General features: G+C 41.7%; 2 protein-coding genes across 3 annotated transcripts in view; both read left to right on the top strand.

The window, feature by feature from the left end:
• RPLP2 (ribosomal protein lateral stalk subunit P2) lies at positions 1-9,931 on the top strand. The gene is made up of 4 exons (XM_060262885.1): positions 1-135; positions 2,997-3,045; positions 9,154-9,249; positions 9,812-9,931. Exons 1-4 carry the CDS (start codon positions 13-15, stop codon positions 9,886-9,888), a joined length of 345 nt encoding a protein of 114 aa, XP_060118868.1. The 5' UTR covers positions 1-12; the 3' UTR covers positions 9,889-9,931.
• Positions 9,932-19,757: 9,826 nt separating this feature from the next.
• PNPLA2 (patatin like phospholipase domain containing 2) overlaps positions 19,758-21,565 on the top strand; it is a 52,561-nt gene continuing 50,753 nt past the window's right edge. For both annotated transcript variants that reach the window (XM_060261989.1, XM_060261990.1), the window contains exon 1: positions 19,758-20,312. In XM_060261989.1, coding sequence (XP_060117972.1) covers positions 20,126-20,312 — 187 coding nt within the window. In that variant the 5' untranslated portion in view covers positions 19,758-20,125. The remainder of the gene's footprint in view (positions 20,313-21,565) is intronic.

Genomic DNA, 21,565 nt, shown 5'->3' with positions numbered 1-21,565 from the left:
TTTCCTCTCAGAATGCGTTACATTGCAGCATACCTTCTTGCTGTTCTTGGAGGCAATGATTCTCCAAGTTCAAAAGATTTGAAAAAGATTCTTGACAGCGTAGGCATTGAAACAGATGATGAACGCATGAACAAGGTGAGAAAGATAAATGTATAAAGTAAAAGCTGTTCTTTTTTGCTTTAACTGTAAATATAACTTTATCATTCAGAAAAAGGAATAATACTTGGAATGCTTTTTCACCTTACCGCTGTAAGAAAGATCAGCTTTTTAGACTTTTACTCCATTTAAGTAATAGCTATGTACAAAAAAAAGACTTTCTAGATATTTGGATACAGATTATTGTAAACATTGAATTGTTTGCATATTAATTATTAGTCAGCTTTCTGATTTCAGTTTAGTGAGCCAGTGAAACATATATAATTGTGTTTTGGGTTTTTTAAGTTACCTTGGTGATAGTCACCTTTTTACAACGGTCCCAAAAGTACATAACTTGCCAACTCTTCTCTTGTTCTACAGTGCCACCAGCTTAGTTCAGATAATGTTTGCACAGCTGCAGTGAATAAAGCGCAAAATTGGATTTAATAGTAGCTTTTCAGTTTGTATGCAGGACGTTAGAAGGCTGACTAGTAATGAAAACATGTAAGCAGTCTGCTATATTTTTATTTGTTATTTACAGTCTGCCTTTTTCACTGAGACTCAAGGTAGATTACACCACTGTGTCAAATTCAGCTACAGTGAACAGGATGGGACATCCCCTAAATCTGCCCCATAGCCAGAAATTTTGGGGTAGTGGGGCAGGAACAGGGAACTTAATTAAATCACTAATTAGAATAGTTTCTAATCTGATAACCAGTGATGTAATTAGTAATCCAATTAAACCGTTTAATTTAAGCAGGTGAAGAAGGAGAACATTAGCTGGTCACAGCAGAGGGTGCATTCTGGCTAGCTCTCTTTCTCCAGGTGCCAGGGCAGTGAGCTGAGCAGGAGGATCAGGCAGGCAGGCCTCTCTGCAGTGTATCTGGCATCATGTGACCCATGGTGGCTGGGTCACATAACTTCTCCCCTGGTGCAGGCACACTGATCCACCGCATCTCTCATCTGCCTACTCGGCTAACTTTCCAATGCCCTGGTTGGTGCCTGGCGTGGAGAGTCATGGTGGAGGAAGTGTTTTTTTCAGCTGCTCTGCCACCTGGGCTTTGTTCTGCAGATATGAGTGGAGGAGCCATGGCTTTATTTGTAGAGCATCTGCTTGGCATACTGGAAGTCCTATGCTGAACCCTGGCATCTCTAGTTAAAAGGTTAAGGTAGTAAATGAAAGACCTCCACCTGAGATCTAGGAGAACCACTGCTGGTCTGAGTAGAGAAATCTGACCTTGATGGACCAATGATCTGATTCAGTATAAGGCAGCTTCTCCTGTGCTCATGTGAAGGGCTTTCTATGTGATACCTTGAATTTAGTCTAGTAACTGATGTACAGCTGATGGTGTGACTGCAGAATGGGAGCAATGAGCATGCTCTGTCTAGCGCCCAAAAATAACTGAACTGTGGCATTCTACACCAACTAGACTTTGACTTCAAGGGAAGACCTATGTAGAGTGCATTACAATAGTCAAGTCTAAATGTTCCTATGAGGTGGATCCAGGTGACCAGATTGGCCATGTCAAGGTTGGTGGCTAACTTCCAGTCTAGAGAGAGTTGGAGGAAAGGTTGGTTTGTTTTTTGCAGCCGCATTAACTTTCTCCAATAGCAGTGCTGGATCCAATATAATCCCTAGGTTGCTAAACAAGCAGAACCCTCCCCCCCCCCACACACACAAGTGGGAAGCACGTTATCCTTCAAGATTTCCACCTTTCCAACCAGTATCACTTCTGTCTTGTCTGGATTCACTTTCAGTTTGTTTGGTTCCAGCCATTTTACCATAATAGCCAGGCACTGATTTAAGATCTCTACCACAGGGGTGTCAAACTCGTTTGTTACTAGGGCTGGATCTGACATATATAGGACTTTGTTGGGCCAGACCATGTGTGCCAAAAAATGTTGCTGTCAGCAGGAATGAAGGTACCTTATGCTTGGGGTGTGTGGAGTTACTTAGGCTAACAGCAAAAAAACACAATTATTGTGGAAATTTAAACCGAAATTTAACCCTGACCTGGATCGCCCAGGCAAGCCTGATCTCGGGAGCTAAGCAGGGTTGACCCTGGCAAGTACTTGGATGGGAGACCTCCTTGGAATAACAGGAGTTGGGAGGTAGGGGCAGTCTTCATTCAGCTACCTCCCTGAATATCATCCTGGCCCCCAGTAGGGGTCAATCACCAAAGGTTATCATGACTTCCAGCTTCACAAACTCACACATGAACATATAAAAATACAAACAAAACCTCCACCACATCCTGAAACTTAATCCTGATGCTATTTGGTAGGGGGATGGTTTGACACAGGAAATGAGATATCACTTGTTCTGGATGAAGTGCACTTTTCCTAAAGGAGCAGGTTCATTTCTTGGGGGTGCTCCAGGACTTGGGTCTCTTCTTGGATAAGCACGTGGCAGCAACTGTTTGGGCTGGTGAACCAGCTGTGGCCCTTCCTGGGGAGAAGATGTTAGAACTATGGGGCATGCCTTGGTATCATCTAGGTTAGATTACTGCAGCGTGCTCTGTATGTTGTTTTAATGTAAACTATTTTAATGTTCACTGTCTTGGGAACCCTGTTGTGGTGGAAAGGTGGCACAGAAATGTTGTGAATAATTAAAAGATTAAGTTGTGAGCCCTCTGGGTCAGCAGATTTCTACTTATTGTGTCATTTTAAAATTGTTATAATCTGCCTTTATTTTATTCAATCTTTATAGAGGCATATTCTGTAATTTGTGTCAGTTCTATATTTGCTTCCATTGATCAGCTATAAGTCTACTAAATCCAGTTGCATTGAGGGAATGGAATATTGAGCTAGTTCCATATTCTTAGAACATTTCTCTAATATTTTCAGTTTGCTTCCTATAGGTAATTAATGAGCTGAACGGGAAAAACATTGAAGATGTCATTGCCCAAGGTGAGTTATATCAGCAAGATGATCTGACTGTAGTGACTTCAGCACTGAAGTGGAAGAGCTGAAAAGAAACCTAGTTTATGTGCTTTCTCTCCAGCCTTTTGTATCTGTCCAATATGGAATCCTTAGTTTTAGAACCATTTTGCAGCAACGTGAATTTCTGAAGATGCGAGATTATCATAGTCCAAAGAATAGTTTTCCTTGCTCAGCCATCATATCACCAGATTGCCATGCATCTTGTCTTGTGATAACATAGTAAGGTAAATGTTTAGAGGTGCAGTTGCATGACTACTGTACTGCAGGCCCAACTTTCAAGATCTTGCTATGTGGAAATTGTCAGGAGGCCAATCTTTACTCACTGTGGCCATTCAGAACATGTTATGTAATTAATATATACGCATAACAGTAGTAGTACATTGTGCCTGAAATGTAATGGGTCCATCCTAATCCCCACAGGATGATGCAGGTACCTGCTGGGTTTCGCTGGTGGACCACATTAAATTGGGAAAACCTCTTAAATGGGCATTTGTTGTGTGTCTTCATAAGGAGGAGGTTCTCAACATAGTCATGTGAAATGGAAGTCACTTAAGTTTTAAAAACATGAAATGTTTAATGGGCATATTAGCAGCGCTCCTATTGAAGCAATATTACTATACCACCCTGGTCTACACCTGCTTCAGCAGGCTTTTGTGTATTTTCTGTGAGTGATGCTCTATTGCCTCCTTCATTTTTTGTGCAGACTCTTGCTTCCTTGATAAAACTGATGCTGTTGTGGCCTTTTTGCTCCCAATACCTTTTATATATTCCCACTTGATGAAATGCCCACCTGTCTTCTTGGGCCTATAAATCCACTCCCACCTCCCTTTCTACCTCACCATGGCTAATACTTAACATTTAGGTACCGTATTTAAAGGTTTCCCTCAATTTTTTTGAGCTGGTTTGAAATATGCTACTGTTTTTGTGACATTAGGTTCCATTTTTTGTCTACATATCTCTGGGCCGTGCTGATTTCTTCCACTGCTTGAACATTCTCTTCAGACTCTTCTTTTGTCGCCTAATAATCTGGTTTTTGTACTCCACTGAAAGCAGATCCACTAAATTATCAGTAATTCCTTGGTGACCTTTTATTTGGGTCAATTCCCCAGTTTCTTTTCCCTGAATCCATAGTAACGTGAAATAATAATTAGCAACATGAGAAAAAAATCTTGAATTTGTACAGTTGAATAACTTCAGCCTACTTCTGTGTATGACAGAAACAAAACACTAGAATCATTACTGCATTGGCCACCCCCTATTGCATTCTTTATCGCTCCAAAAAAATAACAAGCACAATACAAAAAGACATTGAGACAAATTAGCTTTCTGTAGCTTCTGAATCTATCTCACAGAAGGGGCAGATTTTCCATCTTTTGTTAGATCATTCTAAAAGATTGGTACATATGTTCCTGCCTATACTATATCAGCATTTTGTATCAAATAGGAATTACATAAATAAAATCAAATTGTGAATCATGGAAGTTCTTTAAGGTTTTGGTTCAAATCTCCTTCAGACGAGGGAGAACTAAGATGCTTTACCATAGCATCAATACAATAAATGTTAAGCATATTTTATTAAAATTCTCAATTTCTTAGTGTACTTGGATCTAGTCAGAATTTGTAAATTCTCACAAGTTATGTGAGACTGATGTTATCTTTCAGTTGGGTGAAAGACTTAGCATCAGTCCATAAAACATGAGCAGAAGATTATAGAGACTTGTCTGACTAAAAGGTATTGGTAAGACTTGGCATGACAGGGCCAGGAATTTCACTAAGGCAAGAGTGTTGAACTCACTTGTTATGAGGGCCGGATTTGACACAAATGGGACTTTGTGGGGCTGAGCCATGCGTGTCATAAAATGTAATGATAGGTAGCAGAGATATAAACTTTATAGAGGATACAGATAAACACTATTAAAAAAATTTAAAAACTTAATCTACAAATATGCTTGATATTTAGTTTAAAATAGGAAGATGGGGGAATACTGCGATTTGGCAATGCAATTTTTAAAATGTTAAAACCAAGAAAAAGCACAAGGATCACAGCAAAAACTAAAAGTGCTCTGAGTTTAGGAAAACATTAAATGGCTGGGCATTGCACGCTTCTCCCCCCCCCCCCAAAAAAAGGTCTACTCAAATTAACAATGGCTCTTCAGTGTCCCTTTGGCTATGGGTTCCCAGGTTAGAGTACTCACTAGGCACCAGTTCTCAGGTCCACTCAGCATCAGCCCTTAATTTGCAAGGAGCTTCAACTAGCCATAAATGCTGCAAAAATGAAACTGCTTTAGAACCGTTCCATTGAAACACATTGTAGCACAGTGTTCAAAACAAAACACAGAATGGATTTCCCATTAAGGTCTCTGAGCCCAGAAAGTCCAGTCTATCTGAGTGCAGAGACCTTAATGGGAAATCCATTCTAGGTTTCCCTTGCAGCTTTGCAATCCCAGAAGGGCTTCCACCTGAACCCAGCAAAGACAAGGCAGAAGGAGCTCCAGCCCCTGCCTGGTGGAATTAGCTCCCCTTTGAGATGAGAGTCCTGTGGGACCTGCTGCACTTCTGCAGGGCCTGCAAAACAGAACCGTCTGTTGAGGTGGTGGATGTCAGCCTCTGTTAGGCCTTCCTTCCCTCTGGCAATCTTGGGACCTGATGGACCTCTATTGAGGCAGAGTTTTTAAGCTTGTATTTTTAGCTCTTTAATATTGCAGTTTTAATCTTGTCTTTAATTGTTTAACCTCTGATGGAGCCCTCACTGAGCCTGCTTCACAGGAAGGGCAGGATATAAATCAACACAAAAATAAAATTTCTGGTTCTGTGCCGTTTTACCTTTGTGTTTGTAAACTTTTCAACCAAGTGTTGATTTAGAAATTCTTTTTTTGTGATTGCACTGAAGGATTCCTTTTTCTAAAGCTACATAGTTGCACACTTTAAGCAATGAGTTTGATTATATTCTGTTAGGTTGATACTTTGACAATCATATCCTGCTTGGTCAGGGTTAGATACAGACAGTGCATAGCATTTGACACTTGGATAAATTGTGTAATGTTCAAGTCATCATTTATTAGAAATAATACTGCTTTGTGCATGTTTTAGCAATTGACGTTTGATAGTTGACAAACTTCTGAGTTACACAGATCTCTGCAACTGCCCTGAACTTTAACATAGGTAAGTTAGCAACTGCATTTCAGGATCCCCAGTGCTCCTACGCTTCTTCATAACTCCTAGTTTACCAGAATTCTTTTGGAAATGAATAATAAATATATGAATAAGAACATAAGAGAAGCCATGTTGGATCAGGCCAACGGCCCATCCAGTCCAACACTCTGTGTCACACAGTGGCAAAAATTTTTATATATACACACTGTGGCTAATAGCCACTGATGGACCTGTGCTCCATATTTTTATCTAAACCCCTCTTGAAAGTGGCTATACTTGTGGCCGCCACCACCTCTTGTGGCAGTGAATTGCACATGTTAATCACCCTTTGGGTGAAGAAGTACTTCCTTTTATCTGTTTTAACCTGTCTGCTCAGTAATTTAATCGAATGCCCACGAGTTCTTGTATTGTGAGAAAGGGAGAAAAGTACTTCTTTCTCTACTTTCTCCATCCCATGCATTATCTTGTAAACCTCTATCATGTCACCCCGCAGTCGACGTTTCTCCGAGCTAAAGGGTCCCAAGCGTTTCAACCTTTCTTCATAGGGAAAGTGCTCCAGCCCTTTAATCATTCTAGTTGCCCTTTTCTGGACTTTCTCCAATGCTATAATATCCTTTTTGAGGTGCGGCGACCAGAACTGCACACAGTACTCCAAATGAGACCGCACCATCGATTTATACAGGGGCATTATGATATGAATGTCACTTAGCACTTATTTTTTCTGTTCAGTTATCTTTTTCCACAAAGAGCTTTTCTTGTGGAAATCTGTGAAAAGATGACCTTTCTGATTTCTTCATGCCCTTAAGAGGCTGACAATATAAGCACTACAACCTGAGGCTTCTTGGTTACTCCAGTCTTCCAGGTTGTGTTCCAGCTGCTGACATTTCCAAACTGGACACCTCCAATTCTTTGTCAGGAGGTGAGACACGCCTGGTTCTCCATTGTCCTGGCGAAGGGGTAATATTATCAATCAAATATATCAGGCCTTAGTTCATTATCTAGTACGGGGGTGGCCAACGGTAGCTCGCCAGATGTTTTTTGCCTACAACTCCCATCAGCCCCAGCCAGCATGGCCAATGGTTGGGGCTGATGGGAGTTGTAGACAAAAAACATCTGGAGAGCTACTGTTGACCACCCCTGATCTAGTACATTATGCCCAGATAACTGTGTCTACAGAGTGATTTATCTCCGTGGCAATAAGAAAAAAAATTTAAATAAGGAAAACTAACATTGTTGCAGTTTTCCCTCTCCTTTCTTCTTCCAGTGGTAAAATTTAAACTGAATGTTCCTCAAAGCAGGGAGTTGGCTCTCTAGCTTGTAGTACAAAGTGTCATGTAAATAGCTGATGCTGCTGAATAGTTATCAACAATATTAGTGAGAAATTTGAGTTCTGATGATAGTTGGTTCTTTTGCTTCTTTTTGCTGATGCGAGAAGCCTTCCATTGCTGGTAGTAGAGTCTCTACTGATACAAAATGCAAAAAGTGATTTAGCCATTTCCTTTTCCCAGGAGTCACCTATTTTGTATGCTCCTCAACTCTTGTATTTGCCTTTTTTGATGATGATTGGCAGCTGTTGGGGGGAGAAGGATGGTAGGAAAGAGTTGTCTGTGCTGACACTTTCTGTTGCCACTGTAAGGGATTAATTCAGTCAGTAAATCTGCAGGAAGACTGGTACTGCGATAGAGCCAGTAAGTCCTAAATTGAGGGTTCAAAATAAGTGTCAGTGCATATAAGTGATAATATCAGCCAAGAAATTAAATATATGCCCTTTCTTGGAATAGATATATAAGCAGTCACATGGTGTTTCTGTGGCCAGAAAAGTAAACATGTTTTAGAACCAATTCAGAATATTCTCAGAAACAAAGAACAGGCATTTTGCCCCCTTTGGCTTGTTTGTGAAAGCTAAGGGGAATCTTGGGGCTCACAAGGGAAATATTGCAAATTTCCTTGAAATTGTAGGCATTAATCAGTAGCAAGTCTAAATCTCCAAGGCCCTATGCATCATACAGTTCCAGCTGTTGCTTACTTTGGCATCACAGTGCTGATGGAAATGACTTTACATCTCAGAGGTATAAAAACAAATTGTGACACTACAATCCCCAAGCAAATGTTATTGGTTGATATATTGAGATAACTTTGTACATAGATGTAATGCACAGTAGTGTGATAGGAAATAGGCTTCTCCCAGCAGAGCTGTGCTTCTGATTTTAAGAAGTTTCCTTATTTCATATTGTTCTCTATCTCTCGTCTCCCAGCCACCCACATTCATTCATAGCATGCCAGGTACTCTTAATACATGTTCTACATGCAGCCAGAAATCACCAGCATGGCCTATAAGATGAAATTGGACTGATCAAATAAATGAATTCTTTTATGGTACCTGGTAGGAGTTTGTCACTACAAATTGATTTCTGGAATTAAAAATTCATTTGGGTGGTTGAGAGTTTGATTGGGAGCCCAGGATGCCTGATAGTTATATATATGACCACTGAGCCACCGTCCCTCCCACCGTTAGAGATCAACTAGATACTCATGTGCCAGGTGATTACTGAGTACTATTTGACCTGTTTTCATGCCTGTCACAGTGCATCAGTTTCTTCTTTTTCTGGTCAAAAATCAAGAGCAGGGTGAAGATTGGAATGTGGAATGAGATTGTGGAAGGAGTAGAGCCTTTCATTTTTTGGTGATGGGGAATTTGGGGGGGGGGGGGGTTGTTGAACAAGTGTTAATTCTTCAGGATGACCTGTGTAAGAAGGAACTCATTCATTGTGGATGTCTTTCACAACTCTGTGCCAGATTGCTTTCATGTATGTCCATTGATTTCACTGAACTCAAGACTAAGGGACCTTGCATAGCTCGGCACTGTTAGTCTGGTTTTCCCAGGACTGGCTGTATCAACATTTCCTTCTTCATCTCCTTTAGGTAACAGCAAACTTGCTAGCATGCCGGTGGGTGGATCTGTAGCAGTCTCCGCTGGAGGCTCTGCTGCTCCTGCTGCAGGTGCTGCACCTGCTGCTGGTAAGTGTAATATTGATTGCCGCTTTGATTTTTTTGTGTTCAGAGCTCACCTTTCATAGAAATTTGATATTTCCATGGTATGTGTGACTCAGCATTCAATAAAATTTGAACTGAAGTTACTTCAAGTGATTTTATCCCTTTGCATTCTGAATGCCTGTACAGAAAGTTCATCGGTGGTAATCTCTGGAGCAATTTGTTCAACAGAGGCTATTGCTAAAAGGAAAATTCTGCTTCAGCCTTCAAATATATACATTCTCTTAAATTTTGACAATCCATTTATTTATTTTTTGTGGATGTTTGACACCAAGCCAGTCTTCTGTTTTGTTTGGTGGTCTTGGTTTATTTAGATAATACTGGCGCAGTATAGGCTTACAAAACACACCAGATATTGACTGTCTGGCATACACTTGAGTCTAATGCAGCATGGTGGGCTGAAGTGTACTCCATTAGACTTTGTTTGGTTCTTGTCTAAATCATGATATTTGTGTAAGTGTGATAAATGGAATGAAATTAGTTTATTTGAAAGTTGTCCCTAACTGTCTAAATATATTTGAATTTGCAGCTGAGGAGAAGAAAGAAGAAAAGAAAGAAGAGTCTGAAGAATCAGATGATGATATGGGATTTGGATTGTTTGACTAAAATTTTATTAAGCGTCATTCTTTAATAAATCTTGGTTGAAAGATTTTTGCCCTGCTGTGACCCGTACTAGGCACTAGCTTCGTTGCTTCCTTCTACATAAAACGTTCCGAATTCACTGGCATTGCTTCATAAATGGCAGCTAACAGCAGAGTTCAGTTATGTATGGAAACAAAAATACTTCCATGGAAGAGAAATCTAAATTTAACTTAACAGCTTCATTTTTTGACACCATTAACTGGGAGTCCAGTATCACCTTAAACATCAGCAGAATTTATTCCAGCACAAGCTTCCTTGAGTCAGAGCTCACTCATGCAAGGTTATGTTGAAATAAATGTTTTTTTAAGTGGACTGGCCTCTTGTTTAACTTGTCTGCAGCAGACGCACAGCTGCTGTACTGAAATTATTTCTCAACACAGTTATAGCTAAATTCTAAATTTTTCGTAACGGTTTTAACCATTCAAGACAGTGGGCTATGGCCTGCATAAAATCAGATCCCCTTGCAGATGGTCAGCCTCTGCTGTAACCTTGTCATGGCTTTATTGTCATTAAACATATACACTGATGTTGCAAAGGAAGAGCAAAGCATGAGATGGGAAAGAGTTATGAACTAATCACAATATTTCATGACTTGTGAGTAGCTTTTAGCCAAAGCCATTTATATACAAAAGCCCAAAGAGATTAAAGTGCAATTCTGCAAACAATTTTAGGTATGAGTGAAACTATAAAACCTTTTACCACTTCTTTATTAAAATTTGCTGGCTTAACTATGTCATGGGAGGCTTATTCTAGCCCAGGGGTGGCCAAACTTGCTTAATGTAAAAGCCCCACATAGAATAACGTCAGATGTTTGAGAGCCATAAGGTAGGAGGGCAAATAGATGGAAGAGGTGGAAAGAAAGCATCCTCCAAGTCGACCAATGGGGTGGTGGGGATGTAAAAGAGCCACAGTTTGGCCATCCCTGTTCCAGCCTGTCGTTATTTTGATATTAGGGAAATCAGCATTATTCAAACATTTATATGTATTGTCCCTCAGTGCCTCCATATAGCTGCCAAATCCAGAAACTTCACTGAATGAGAGAATTGTCTGCTTCTTTGTTGACTGATAAGGAGCAAGAGTACCTGTTTACTAACAAGTGTTGGGGGGGGGGAATCGGAATTTTTCACCTTTACAATTCATCTAGTTGAAGATGTGCTCCAAGTGGCTCATGTTTAAACCAATAAATTATGATAAAACAAGTCATATTCATGCTTTTAGTGCATGTTTGAAAACTACAAATAGCCCTTCTGTCAGTCTAACATGTAATACTGAGCCATCTCTTAACACAGTCCGACTTAATCTATCTTCCAAAATGTTTAATGAGCACTGTTGCTTGTATGTCTACTTCATGACCCTATTTCTGAAGTGCAATCCTTGTACAATCTCATAAGTGATATTTACAATTGATTGCTGTACAAGAAAAATACTGTAACTTGCTCTAAGTAGCTTGAGCATTTTAACAAAGTGGCTCTAACAGAAAAATAGAGAACACAAAAATGGAGCCCTTTGGTGAAACCATCAGCTTCGTAAAGCTGCATTTCAGCGTGTTGTGCATCAGTTATTCTGAGGGCAGTGAATTCGTACAATGGATATGTGTCTTTAACAGACTGGATGGTGACCCGATTTTCAGGAAGGTGGCTGAATAAAGCCTGCCCCTGCCATACCAATTCCTGATATTCCAAGGCAGTCTCCCATCCAAGTATTTCCCAAAGTCAACCTGGTTTAGCTTCTGAGATTGAGCTTGCCTGGGCTATCCAGGTCAGGGCCTGGTTTTCTTTATCCAAAGATGCTTCTGGAACTTTAAACACGCTAGCCTTAACTTGTATTGGATTGTAGCAACATCTGAGTAAAAATTGTTACACTTCTCTCTTATCCTGGATTCACCTAATATATCTTAAATCTGGAAGTAACCTGCTGCTGTGGAACAGGGAGGTGAAGATAAACTTGTTTAGCAGTCCTGTGGAAAGTTTACCACAGAATCATGCAAGCAAACACACTGGTCTTTAAAATGCTTTCCCCTAACAGGGAAGCAATTTAACAAAGTACAGTAATGTTATTCTTATCCCACATATCTGACTTACTGAACCAGTTTGTTGTTAAGGCTCTTCTGACTTCCAGCTACTACAGAAACCTACATAATTGGTTTGACGAGAGGGTTTAATAATGTAGGAGATAATGAATGTGGTGGTCACAAAATCCTGCCCCCTGGGGGAAAAGATGACAGCTCTACATGAGCACAAACGCAAAGAGGAACAGCAAGTACTTTGGTCAAACAGTAAAGGCAAACATATAATGAACTATGGACTCCTTAGACACCATGCAGCACAAGAGCTGCCTACCCTGTATGTTATGTAACGTACATGTTTGGAGCATGTTTTTAAACAGTTAAGAAAATTCTTAGCCAAACTCTTCAGATGCATCAAGTCAGCAATGAATGTTTGTTTCCTTCAATTAACGTACTTTTGAGACATACTTTCAAAATACATTAAAAAAAACTTGTTACACAGCTCTACCATTTAGTTCTAGATATTCCACCCATAAACACTGGAGAGGCAAACATATAACCACTCAACACAATATTTCAGAAATTCTTTGAACTGACAGCTGGAGTTAATCTGGGGAGGACATGCCCTTTCCTTTCTCTTTACTTCACAGCTAAGGACATTGGAAAGTGTGTTGGAAGGTATATCTCATTTTTAAGCAGGCTAGAAGACTATCTGGCAGCAATGCTGATTCTGTGAACTTAGGCAGATCATGAGAGGAAGGGTTGCACCAGTGCTTTGTTCTCATGGCCCTTGCATACCCAGAGAAATGCTGGTTGCCACTTTGAGGTCAGGAAGTAATTTTCCCCTGGCCAAACTGAGGTTTTTTTGCCATTCTTCAGGGCATGGAGTAGAGTCACTGGAGGTGGGGTGGGAAAGTATTTGTAAATTTCCTACATTGTGCAGGGGATTGGACTAGATGACCCTGAAGATCCCTCCTGACTCTGATTCCATGTATATATTTTTTCTGTGTAATTTGATAAATTACTATTCTTTTGTATATTAAGTGCATGGGACAAAAATCACAATTACTCCACTATTTTGTTGTTAAAACAACATAGCGAGCAGCAAGAGATCCAAATATTTACTAAAGATTGTTAGACACATAATGCAATCTACATAATATATTTTGCGCAAGCACCAGTCGTTTTCGACTGGGGTGACGTTGCTTTCACGTTTTCACAGCAGACTCTTTTACAGCGTGGTTTGCCATTGCCTTCCCCAGTCATCTACACTTTCCCCCCAGCAAGCTGGGTACTCACTTTACCGGCCTCGGAAGGATGGAAGGCTGAATGAACCTAGAGCTGGCTATCTGAACCAGCTTCCGCTGGTATCGAACTTAGGTCGTGAGTAGAGGGCTCCAACTGCTGTACTGCAGCTTTACCACTGCACCATGGGGCTCTTTATCTTTTGTTAGCACTAACCAAATCATACAAGTGCAAGCTTTTAAGTTCACCAGAGCTCTTCATTAAGCTGGATGTACAAAAATTTAAGAAAAGGGAAGAATCATCAGCATATGACCTTAAGTCCTGATTAGCTTTCCAATCTTCCGGTGGGGCCTGGAAATTTCCCAACATCACAGCATCAAATTTTAATCAAGGAATGGTAAAATGTTTGCTTGGCTTCACTCCTAAGGAAAAGGTGGGAAAATGAACAAAAGAGAGAGAGAGCTCTTCCCTACTGTTTAGATTACATCTCAATTGAGTTTGTCAGAGCACATATAAGTAAGAAGTCCTTATTGCAAGAAAGCAGCCATTTACAATTTACTTGTTTTATTTGACTTCTAGCCTGGTCTCCCTGCACAGCAGGCTCAGAGCAAGATACAACAAATATAAACATAAATTATTAGCATAAATAAGGTATAAAACGCAGTAAATTATTAAAACCTACAGCATCAAATAATTAAATAGATGGTAATCTATAACACAGAGGTGGCCACACTTGCTTAACCTAAGAGCCACAAAGACTAGATGTCAGATATTTGAGAGCTGCAAGGCACGAACCCAGCTGAACTCGCTCTGGCCCAACAGCTCCCGAGATGCTGTCCATGTCCAATTCACTGTGCAATTATATATTACTAGGAATAAGGCCTGTTGTTGGACGAAACACAATGAGGTCAAGAAAAAAAATGTGGGCATGTGCCCCCCACCCTATCTTCCCACCCACCCCACATGAAGACATTCACTCCTCCACTTTGCTGTCTTTCCACGCATTCCAACTCAGATCTGTCCAGACACTCTGCCTGGCTTCCCTGGGCCCACCCTGCTTGAGGTGACCTTTCCCTGCCTCCCTTCCAGGCTGCTACCTGAGGCAGGATCTGGCCAGGCAGGGGACCAGACCTTGTGTGGCAACCAAGCTGACAGGAGATGCTTGGCCAGGGCCAAGTTGTTGTTGCTCCTGCCTGAAGAGGTGGGTAACAAGCTGGTGCTGCAGCCAAGCCTGGGAGCTGGTGGTGCCTCTGCTCCTCCCAGCACTGGGAGCCACTGGTTCTGCTGAAGTCGCCTCCTCTGGCACTGGAAGTGTCAGTGGGGTGGGAGACACAGGTAGCCTGGGGCCTGACAGGTAGGTGCCTGTTGGGGGATGAGGCTCGCAGGTGGGTGCAGAGGAGTTAAGAGGTGGGGCAGGGTCCTGAGAGGATTTCCTTTGGTGGGGGGGATGAAGAGCTACTGGCAGTGGCTGGTGAGGAAAGGCCTGGCAGCCCACTGGGAGGACCATATAGAGCTGTGGTGCTGGGCTCTGAGCTGGGCAGGATGGAGAAGCTGCTGCCAGAGCTTCTGCTGCTGCCCAACTCAAGGTGGTGCTTTGCTCTGCAAGGGGAAGCCAGTGGGACAGGCCAATAGGGGGCAAAGGCAGCTTCTCCACTGGCCAATGAGAGGTAAAGATGGCTTGCATTTCATATCTATAGGATAGGATTACACATAGAAAGAGAGAGAGCATCAGGCAAGAACAAAAGCAGCTTTGAGCTGCTGGTAATTAATTGAAGTAATAGATAACTAGAACTATTTGTTTCCTGAAATTTTTCTTGAGAGTGAAATTTTTTGGCAAGCATTCTCTAGCTCCCTCAGCTGAAAACAAATGCAACTTCTGCAATGGACCCTCGTCCATTTTAAAAAGCAATGGCAACAATCCAGAAGACAATTAAACTAATTCCATACAAACCCAGGGTCTCAGACTTGTGTTTCTCACACAACCATATTTCACACCTGGTAGGAAACAGCTTTTGAAACTGAAGAGAGTTTCACAAGCAATTTGTGACGTGACATCTACTGTTCCAATTAATGGCAATTCAGAATTAGCTGAATCCTACATTTATTTTATTTATGAAATTAAATTTTGAACCACCTTCCCTGATGGACAGGGCTCAGGGTGATGTGCAACACAATACATAAATACAGATAAAAACCAAATAAAATCAGCAACACAGTAAATAACCTAAAAAACCAGAGCTGCTCTGTCAGGCCTTTGGCTGAGGCAGTGGGCATCCATCAAGCATCTGGCCTGGCCCCCTTGCTAAAGTCAAATCTTCCATCATGTATGGCCCAGAGGGAGTGGTCCATTAAGTACAAGCCTGTTATTTTAACTCACTTCACCTCAACCAGCCATCTAATTGTAACCAGTTGGGGAAAAGGGGAATAAATGCATCCTATTTATGCAAAACATCCTATTGTGTCTGACTAGATCTCAAAACCCTTACAGCACTGCACTTCCAGTCTCATTCAAATAATTAAGGAAATAATGGCATTTCAGAACAAAGCATGGTATTGTCAGAATGTTTTCATTTATTTATTGAGTACAATAAGGGGGGTCATGGTATGATACAGTCCAGACCAAAAATAGAAACTGTGCCAAAAATGCCATAGTCTAATCAAGACTTATTCTGTGTAAAACCCAAAAAGCGTTGCTATTTTTTGGAAATAGCATTTTTGACATGGTTTCTATTTTTGGTCTGGACTGTATCATACTGTGACCCCCACTTATTGTGCTCTTGTTTTTAGGCTATGGTGCTACTTGTGAGTAGATTCATATTTTTGGAAGCAAACAGACAGAATACTTTCTACAGTACCTTATTACAAGGTTATTCATATGAAGGGCTTTCTGATTAGACTCAATTGGAATTTATGCAAAAGAAACAAATTAGGCTAGCCTCACAGGCAACTTCATTAACAGTCTATTGTCATGCCGACCACATTCCTAGGGGTCTTAGTATCCAAAAGAGGCAAACTATGTTTGTAGGCAATGAAGAATTTTAAAACAAATGGACAACCATTCTTAACAAATGTGCATATGATTTAATGCTCTTGATAATAGAACCGGCAGTGAAGGAAACAGAGAATCTAAAATGAACATTCTGCATCATTTATTCTTCCTAAATCTGACAAGTATAAACAGGTTAGGATCAATAATTTCAATTCTTTTCCATTCGGGTATGTGCTAGTAACCACTACCCATAATATGAGGCAGCAAATTCCATTTTCTCCTGGACCTTTCAGTGCTATCTTGATGAGATCAACCATGGCACTATCAGTCAATCAAGACAAAAAGAAAGGGTTATTTACTCAGCTAATGATTAACATGTGAGGCTGCCAGAGGATGTAGTGATGGCTATGGGCAATAGATGGCTTTAATCGAGGATTAGACCAATTTCTGGAGTATAGGTCTACTGGTGTCTACTAGCCATGGTGACTAAAGGGAACATCCATGTTCAGAGAAAAGCCCCTGAATACCAATGCCAGAGGCAACATCAAGGAAGGTCTCAGCCTCTATGCCCCATTGTTGGCCCTCCAGAGTAACTAATTGGTCAATATTTGTGAGACAGGATGCTGGCAGCAGGGCTCTTCTTACTCCTGGGCCTCTGGCTGGAATGATATTGGAAGAGAACTATTTTATGATAGCTCTGCTACCTTGTGCCAGGCAGGTGTCAGAAGAGGGTGCTTGCATGGCCTTCAGAACATTTGCAAGGCTCTACCTAGTCTCCCAAGCTGTTTAACACGTATATGAAACCAACTGGAGATCCATACACTGATTATACTCAGCTCTGTCCTCTTTTCCATCTACTGCTAGGGATGCAGAAGACACCTTGAATCAGTACTTGGAATGTGTGAAGGGCTGGATGAGGGTGCACAAATCTGCAGCTGCTATATGAGTCCCACACCACTGAAAGGGAGCCATAGTATCCGAATGCTTGTCATGTCATTTCTCAAGCAGAAGATGGCCAATTGGCCAATCTCCAGGCAATGAGCTCTTGTGACCTCCAGCAGTCTCCAGTCTTTTAGTGGTAAACCTGTGAACCTAGACTGTTATGTTTGTAAAAGTTCCAGCTGATCATTTTAGTGATAAACTTTAAAAACATACATTGTGGGATGTTTCAAACTTTCAGTAAGACTGTTCACTTGCAGTTTGATTTAAAATCTCAGTCAAGGGCTGAATTTTAAATCAGGACTTCATGGCAACTCTGTGCCAAAGTTGGTTTTCTGGTCCAGGGCCCAAGCAAAAAATGCAGGCAGCGCTTCCACCATGCCCTTTATCAACTATCAGTTGTGCCCTGTCTAAGTTTTGTGCACAGAAGCACAATTTATTTGTTTCCCTTCTTCCGTTGAGGCCCAAAATACCCCCTGGAATGCCGTTCCTGAGGGACAGGGGCTGCCAGTAGGAGGAGCTAGCTGAAGGGCTGCCACAATACGAGGGAAACGTAAAAATTACCCCACCTCTTGCATCCGAGAATCTTGTCCACAAGATCCAAGCCAATACCTTCCTTCCTTGTTTCATTTAACCTGGTGAAAACTACTGTGAAGCTCATTAGCTTGTTACTTTGCCATTTTTAGCTGGTTCTAGGTAAAGGCATTAGTGCTGATGTTTAGACCAAACTTCTTTCACATTTTTTAAGCTGCCAGAAACTAATGAGACAAGCATGCAATATTTATTTATTTTATTTAGTAGATTTATATTCTGCCCTTTCCCATAATGGGCTCAGGGTGGATTACTCAGGGTGAGTTAAAATCCAACAATAAAATAATAATATGGGGAGAGGCAGTAACGCAAGTATGTTGGTCCTAGGCCAACTCTCAATTCAAGGCATGCAATGTCTAGAAGTCATCCTTCAATGATCCCTCTTTCCTGCCTTGTACTTTAATTTGCTATCCTCTGTTTTACATATTATACACAAACATTGGCATTGCTTCTTGTCTCGTAACATCTTGCAACACAGAGACTTATCTAGTTCACCCTTATCCTGCCCTTCCCTTAAGGAGCTCAGAGTTTTCCATGGGATCCTTCCTTCTCTATTTTATCCTCACAAGAAACCTGAGGAGTGATTGGTCCAAGGTCACCTAGCAAACTTTGTAGTAGAGCAGTGATCTAAACTTCAGTCTCTTAAAATCCTAATCGCTGCATAACTCTGGTTCTCCTGGTTACATGCATGTGCTTGTGGTCCAGTGGCCAGGAAGTGCTCTGAAGTACTCTTTGCTTTTCCCAATGAAAAACAGCAACAGAATAAAGGATTCTGGGCACTGTGGAACTGTGTGCTCCAAGCCCATCCCTGCCCAACTTCAGGCTAAAGAGAAGTATATAGCAGGCCATTTGCTTCTCTTCAGTTACCCAGGCTCCCAGCTCTTGCTGTAAGCTATAAAAACATAACTAGCACATGTCTGTGTTGGCAGGTTAAGGGTAGCCTTTATAAACCCTACATACCTCTTAGTGGGGGGAAAGTGGAATTTAGAAGTGATTCTAACATCCCCTTTTTAGCAGGACAAGATTGTTATCCTTATTTATCACTCTATCCTGCTTTAAGTAGATTCACTGTATAGTTAAGAAGTAAGCCTGTTTGCATCGATAAGAGTCTTCTCCAAAGTAAATGTAATCTATATTCCTTTATATGGAGAAGATGCAGAAAAATCAAATGCATTTGGTTTATTCATAATGATTACAACTTTTCCCAGTTATCTCGCTGCACCAGTTCTGCATGGTACAAAATGCATTTTTCCTCTTTCCTGCCTTGTGCTTTAATTTGCTATCTTCTGTGTTTTTACTTACTAATTTTAATTAATTTGCTAATTTAATTTGCTATCCTCTGTGTTTTTACATATTAAATACACAGAGATTCTCTAATCTTGCTCCTGGCAGAAATTCTAGATGAGGCTGCATATCAGTCTATTATTCTGAGTTCACATTGCCAAAGTAATCCCCCAAAACTAGTTATATTACACAAGTAACCCCATATGTTTACTACATAGTCCCTAGCAGCATGCATACATACTCTTATAAACTCCCCAAAATAATAGGAAATCTTCCAACTTGGTTTCCTTTATAGGACAGAGATGTAAAATCCCCGAAATCTTGAAACCACATTTAAAAACATGGTCTTTCCCCGAATTTTTCCGTGTCCCCAATCCGTATCAGGGTCTAGTCAGAATAAATTCTGTGTCATTCACCAGGGTTTACTCACAAGAAAGTCTTTAGGACTGCAGCCTTTATACCTGGCTCAAAACAAACCTATCTGGGTCGAATGCCACCATCAAATAGCAACAGCTCCGGGGAAGGCATGACCACATGCGCGTCCCACAACAGCCGTGCGCGATCTCTTCTGGATGCTGTTTTGGACTGCGCTCCCTCCTAAGTTTTCTGGGAAATGGGGATGGGGGGGAGACCCCCCCCTCGCGTTTGTTTGCGAGCGCAAACAGAAGACGCCCTGTGCCCTCTTCCTCCTTTTCCCGCCCCGCAGGCGCTCCTGGCTCCGCCTTTCGACGGGGCGGTGTCGCCTGTGCACAGCAGCCATTAGTCGGAGCTGGCGGCTTTGCTGACGTCAGGGAGGAAGGTGACAAACCGCAGCTCCTCCCCGGTGTGGGCACGCACTCAATATAATACTTTTCTTCTGCTTTTTGCCGGTCAGCTGCTGCAAGAGCTGAGTAACCAGGGGGTGGAATACGCCGAGGGAAACGGCGGCCGCGGCGAAAGGGCATTTCTGGAAAGCCGCTTCTGTGCCGCGAGTCAGAGGAAGGAAGAGCGCTGCCTGTGGCCCGTAAACTTAGTCGCTCCTCACTTTACCGACTCCCCTCAGCTTTGCTTCGGCCGTGCAAGCGGACAAAAGCGCGGAGGGGCTTCTCTGTAGAGCTCTGTGGCTGTGCCCCGATCTCCCCAAGGGCTTGCGCGGCGGCGGGGAGGTGATGTTTCCCCTGGGCTCCACCTGGAATATCTCTTTCGCGGGCTGCGGGTTCTTGGGGGTGTATCACATCGGGGTCGCCAGCTGCCTCCAAGAGCATGCGCCTTTCCTGGTCGCCAATGCCAAAACCATCTATGGTGCTTCCGCCGGAGCTCTGACAGCCACCGCGCTTGTTACTGGAGCCTGTTTAGGTAAGATACCAGCCGTGGCACTTTAATGGCTCACCGAATTTATTGCAGCCTAAGCTCCCTTCATCAGCTGTTTCACCCGAAAGCCAGCTCAGTGGTGTTTCTCGTTCTTATCCTTCTGCCAAGGGTTGGGGAGTTAATCGGTCCTTGGGGGGGGGGGGGGGGCTTTAGCTTTGGGTTCCTTCATACTTATGAAATGGGTAGGCATCAAAGCTCTCTAGCTTAACCCTTTGCACTACAGCAGTGCTTCAAATAATAATGTGCCTCCCATGACTTATGGTAATGATTTCCAGAAAGGTAGCCCTGTTAAACTGTAACAGTTCAGTAGCACCTTAAAGACAATTTTGTTACTCTTTGAGGTACAGCTGGGCCCCTACTTAATATCTTATGGGTACCTGCTTTTATAACTGTGACTGTTCACACTCCTCCACTCACTGTCCTTGAAAAATATCAGCTATTTTGCTGACATATAACATCTTCAAATAGACATAAGGCAGCTCTATAGCATGTCAGACTATGGGTCGATGTAACCCAGTGTTATCCAGATTGCAGCTGGGCCCTTTGTGTAAGACATATGCTCTTGGCTGCTCTTCTGTATCATTAATGTGTGGTTGCTTACTTGTGCATGAGTATTTCTCACAAATACCTTCATGAAGGTAAAAGTTTGCACTTTGTCACAGTTGGGCTCCTAATAAATGCTCTTTGTTTTGACACTGTGCTTTTTGTGAAACATAACAACCTAAAATATCCATGTGCATAGTGTTTATGATTCATGAAGGCCAAACTTCTGTTTTTACCATTGTTAGGTTTTTCCCCTTTCCTTTCCTTTGCTTCTGGGACCTGGAATACAAATAAGACATTGTAGCCTCTAAACCAGGTTCTTAATTTTTTTTAAAAAAATATACCCATAGCCACTAAAAGGAAGCAAAATCCACAATGTGTCTTTAGTGCTTTAGTATGAATTGGGTTTCTCATTAAATAATTGTTTTCTGTATTACTTTTAACTGTCCTGCAAAGATTTTTTTCTGAAGTTTTAAAATATGCTTTGAACTGCAGCCTTTGAAATGCTAAGTTACTTTCCAGTAATCCCCTTCAACTTTATGTGACTTAATTCTGACTAAAAGAAGAAAACATTATATTGAGAGACTCTTTCCTGAATGTGAAGGCAAGTCTGGGAAAGTTTTTAGTCCTTTTCATTGCATAAGAAGGGAGTCTACCAAAGAAGACTTTGCAGAGGACTGGAGGACAATGGAGAA

This window comes from Heteronotia binoei, chromosome 21 (assembly GCF_032191835.1).
Source record: "Heteronotia binoei isolate CCM8104 ecotype False Entrance Well chromosome 21, APGP_CSIRO_Hbin_v1, whole genome shotgun sequence".
NCBI classification, from domain to species: domain Eukaryota; kingdom Metazoa; phylum Chordata; class Lepidosauria; order Squamata; family Gekkonidae; genus Heteronotia; species Heteronotia binoei.
Note: the sequence above shows the minus strand (reverse complement) of the source record. Positions and strands in the feature narration are given on the sequence as shown.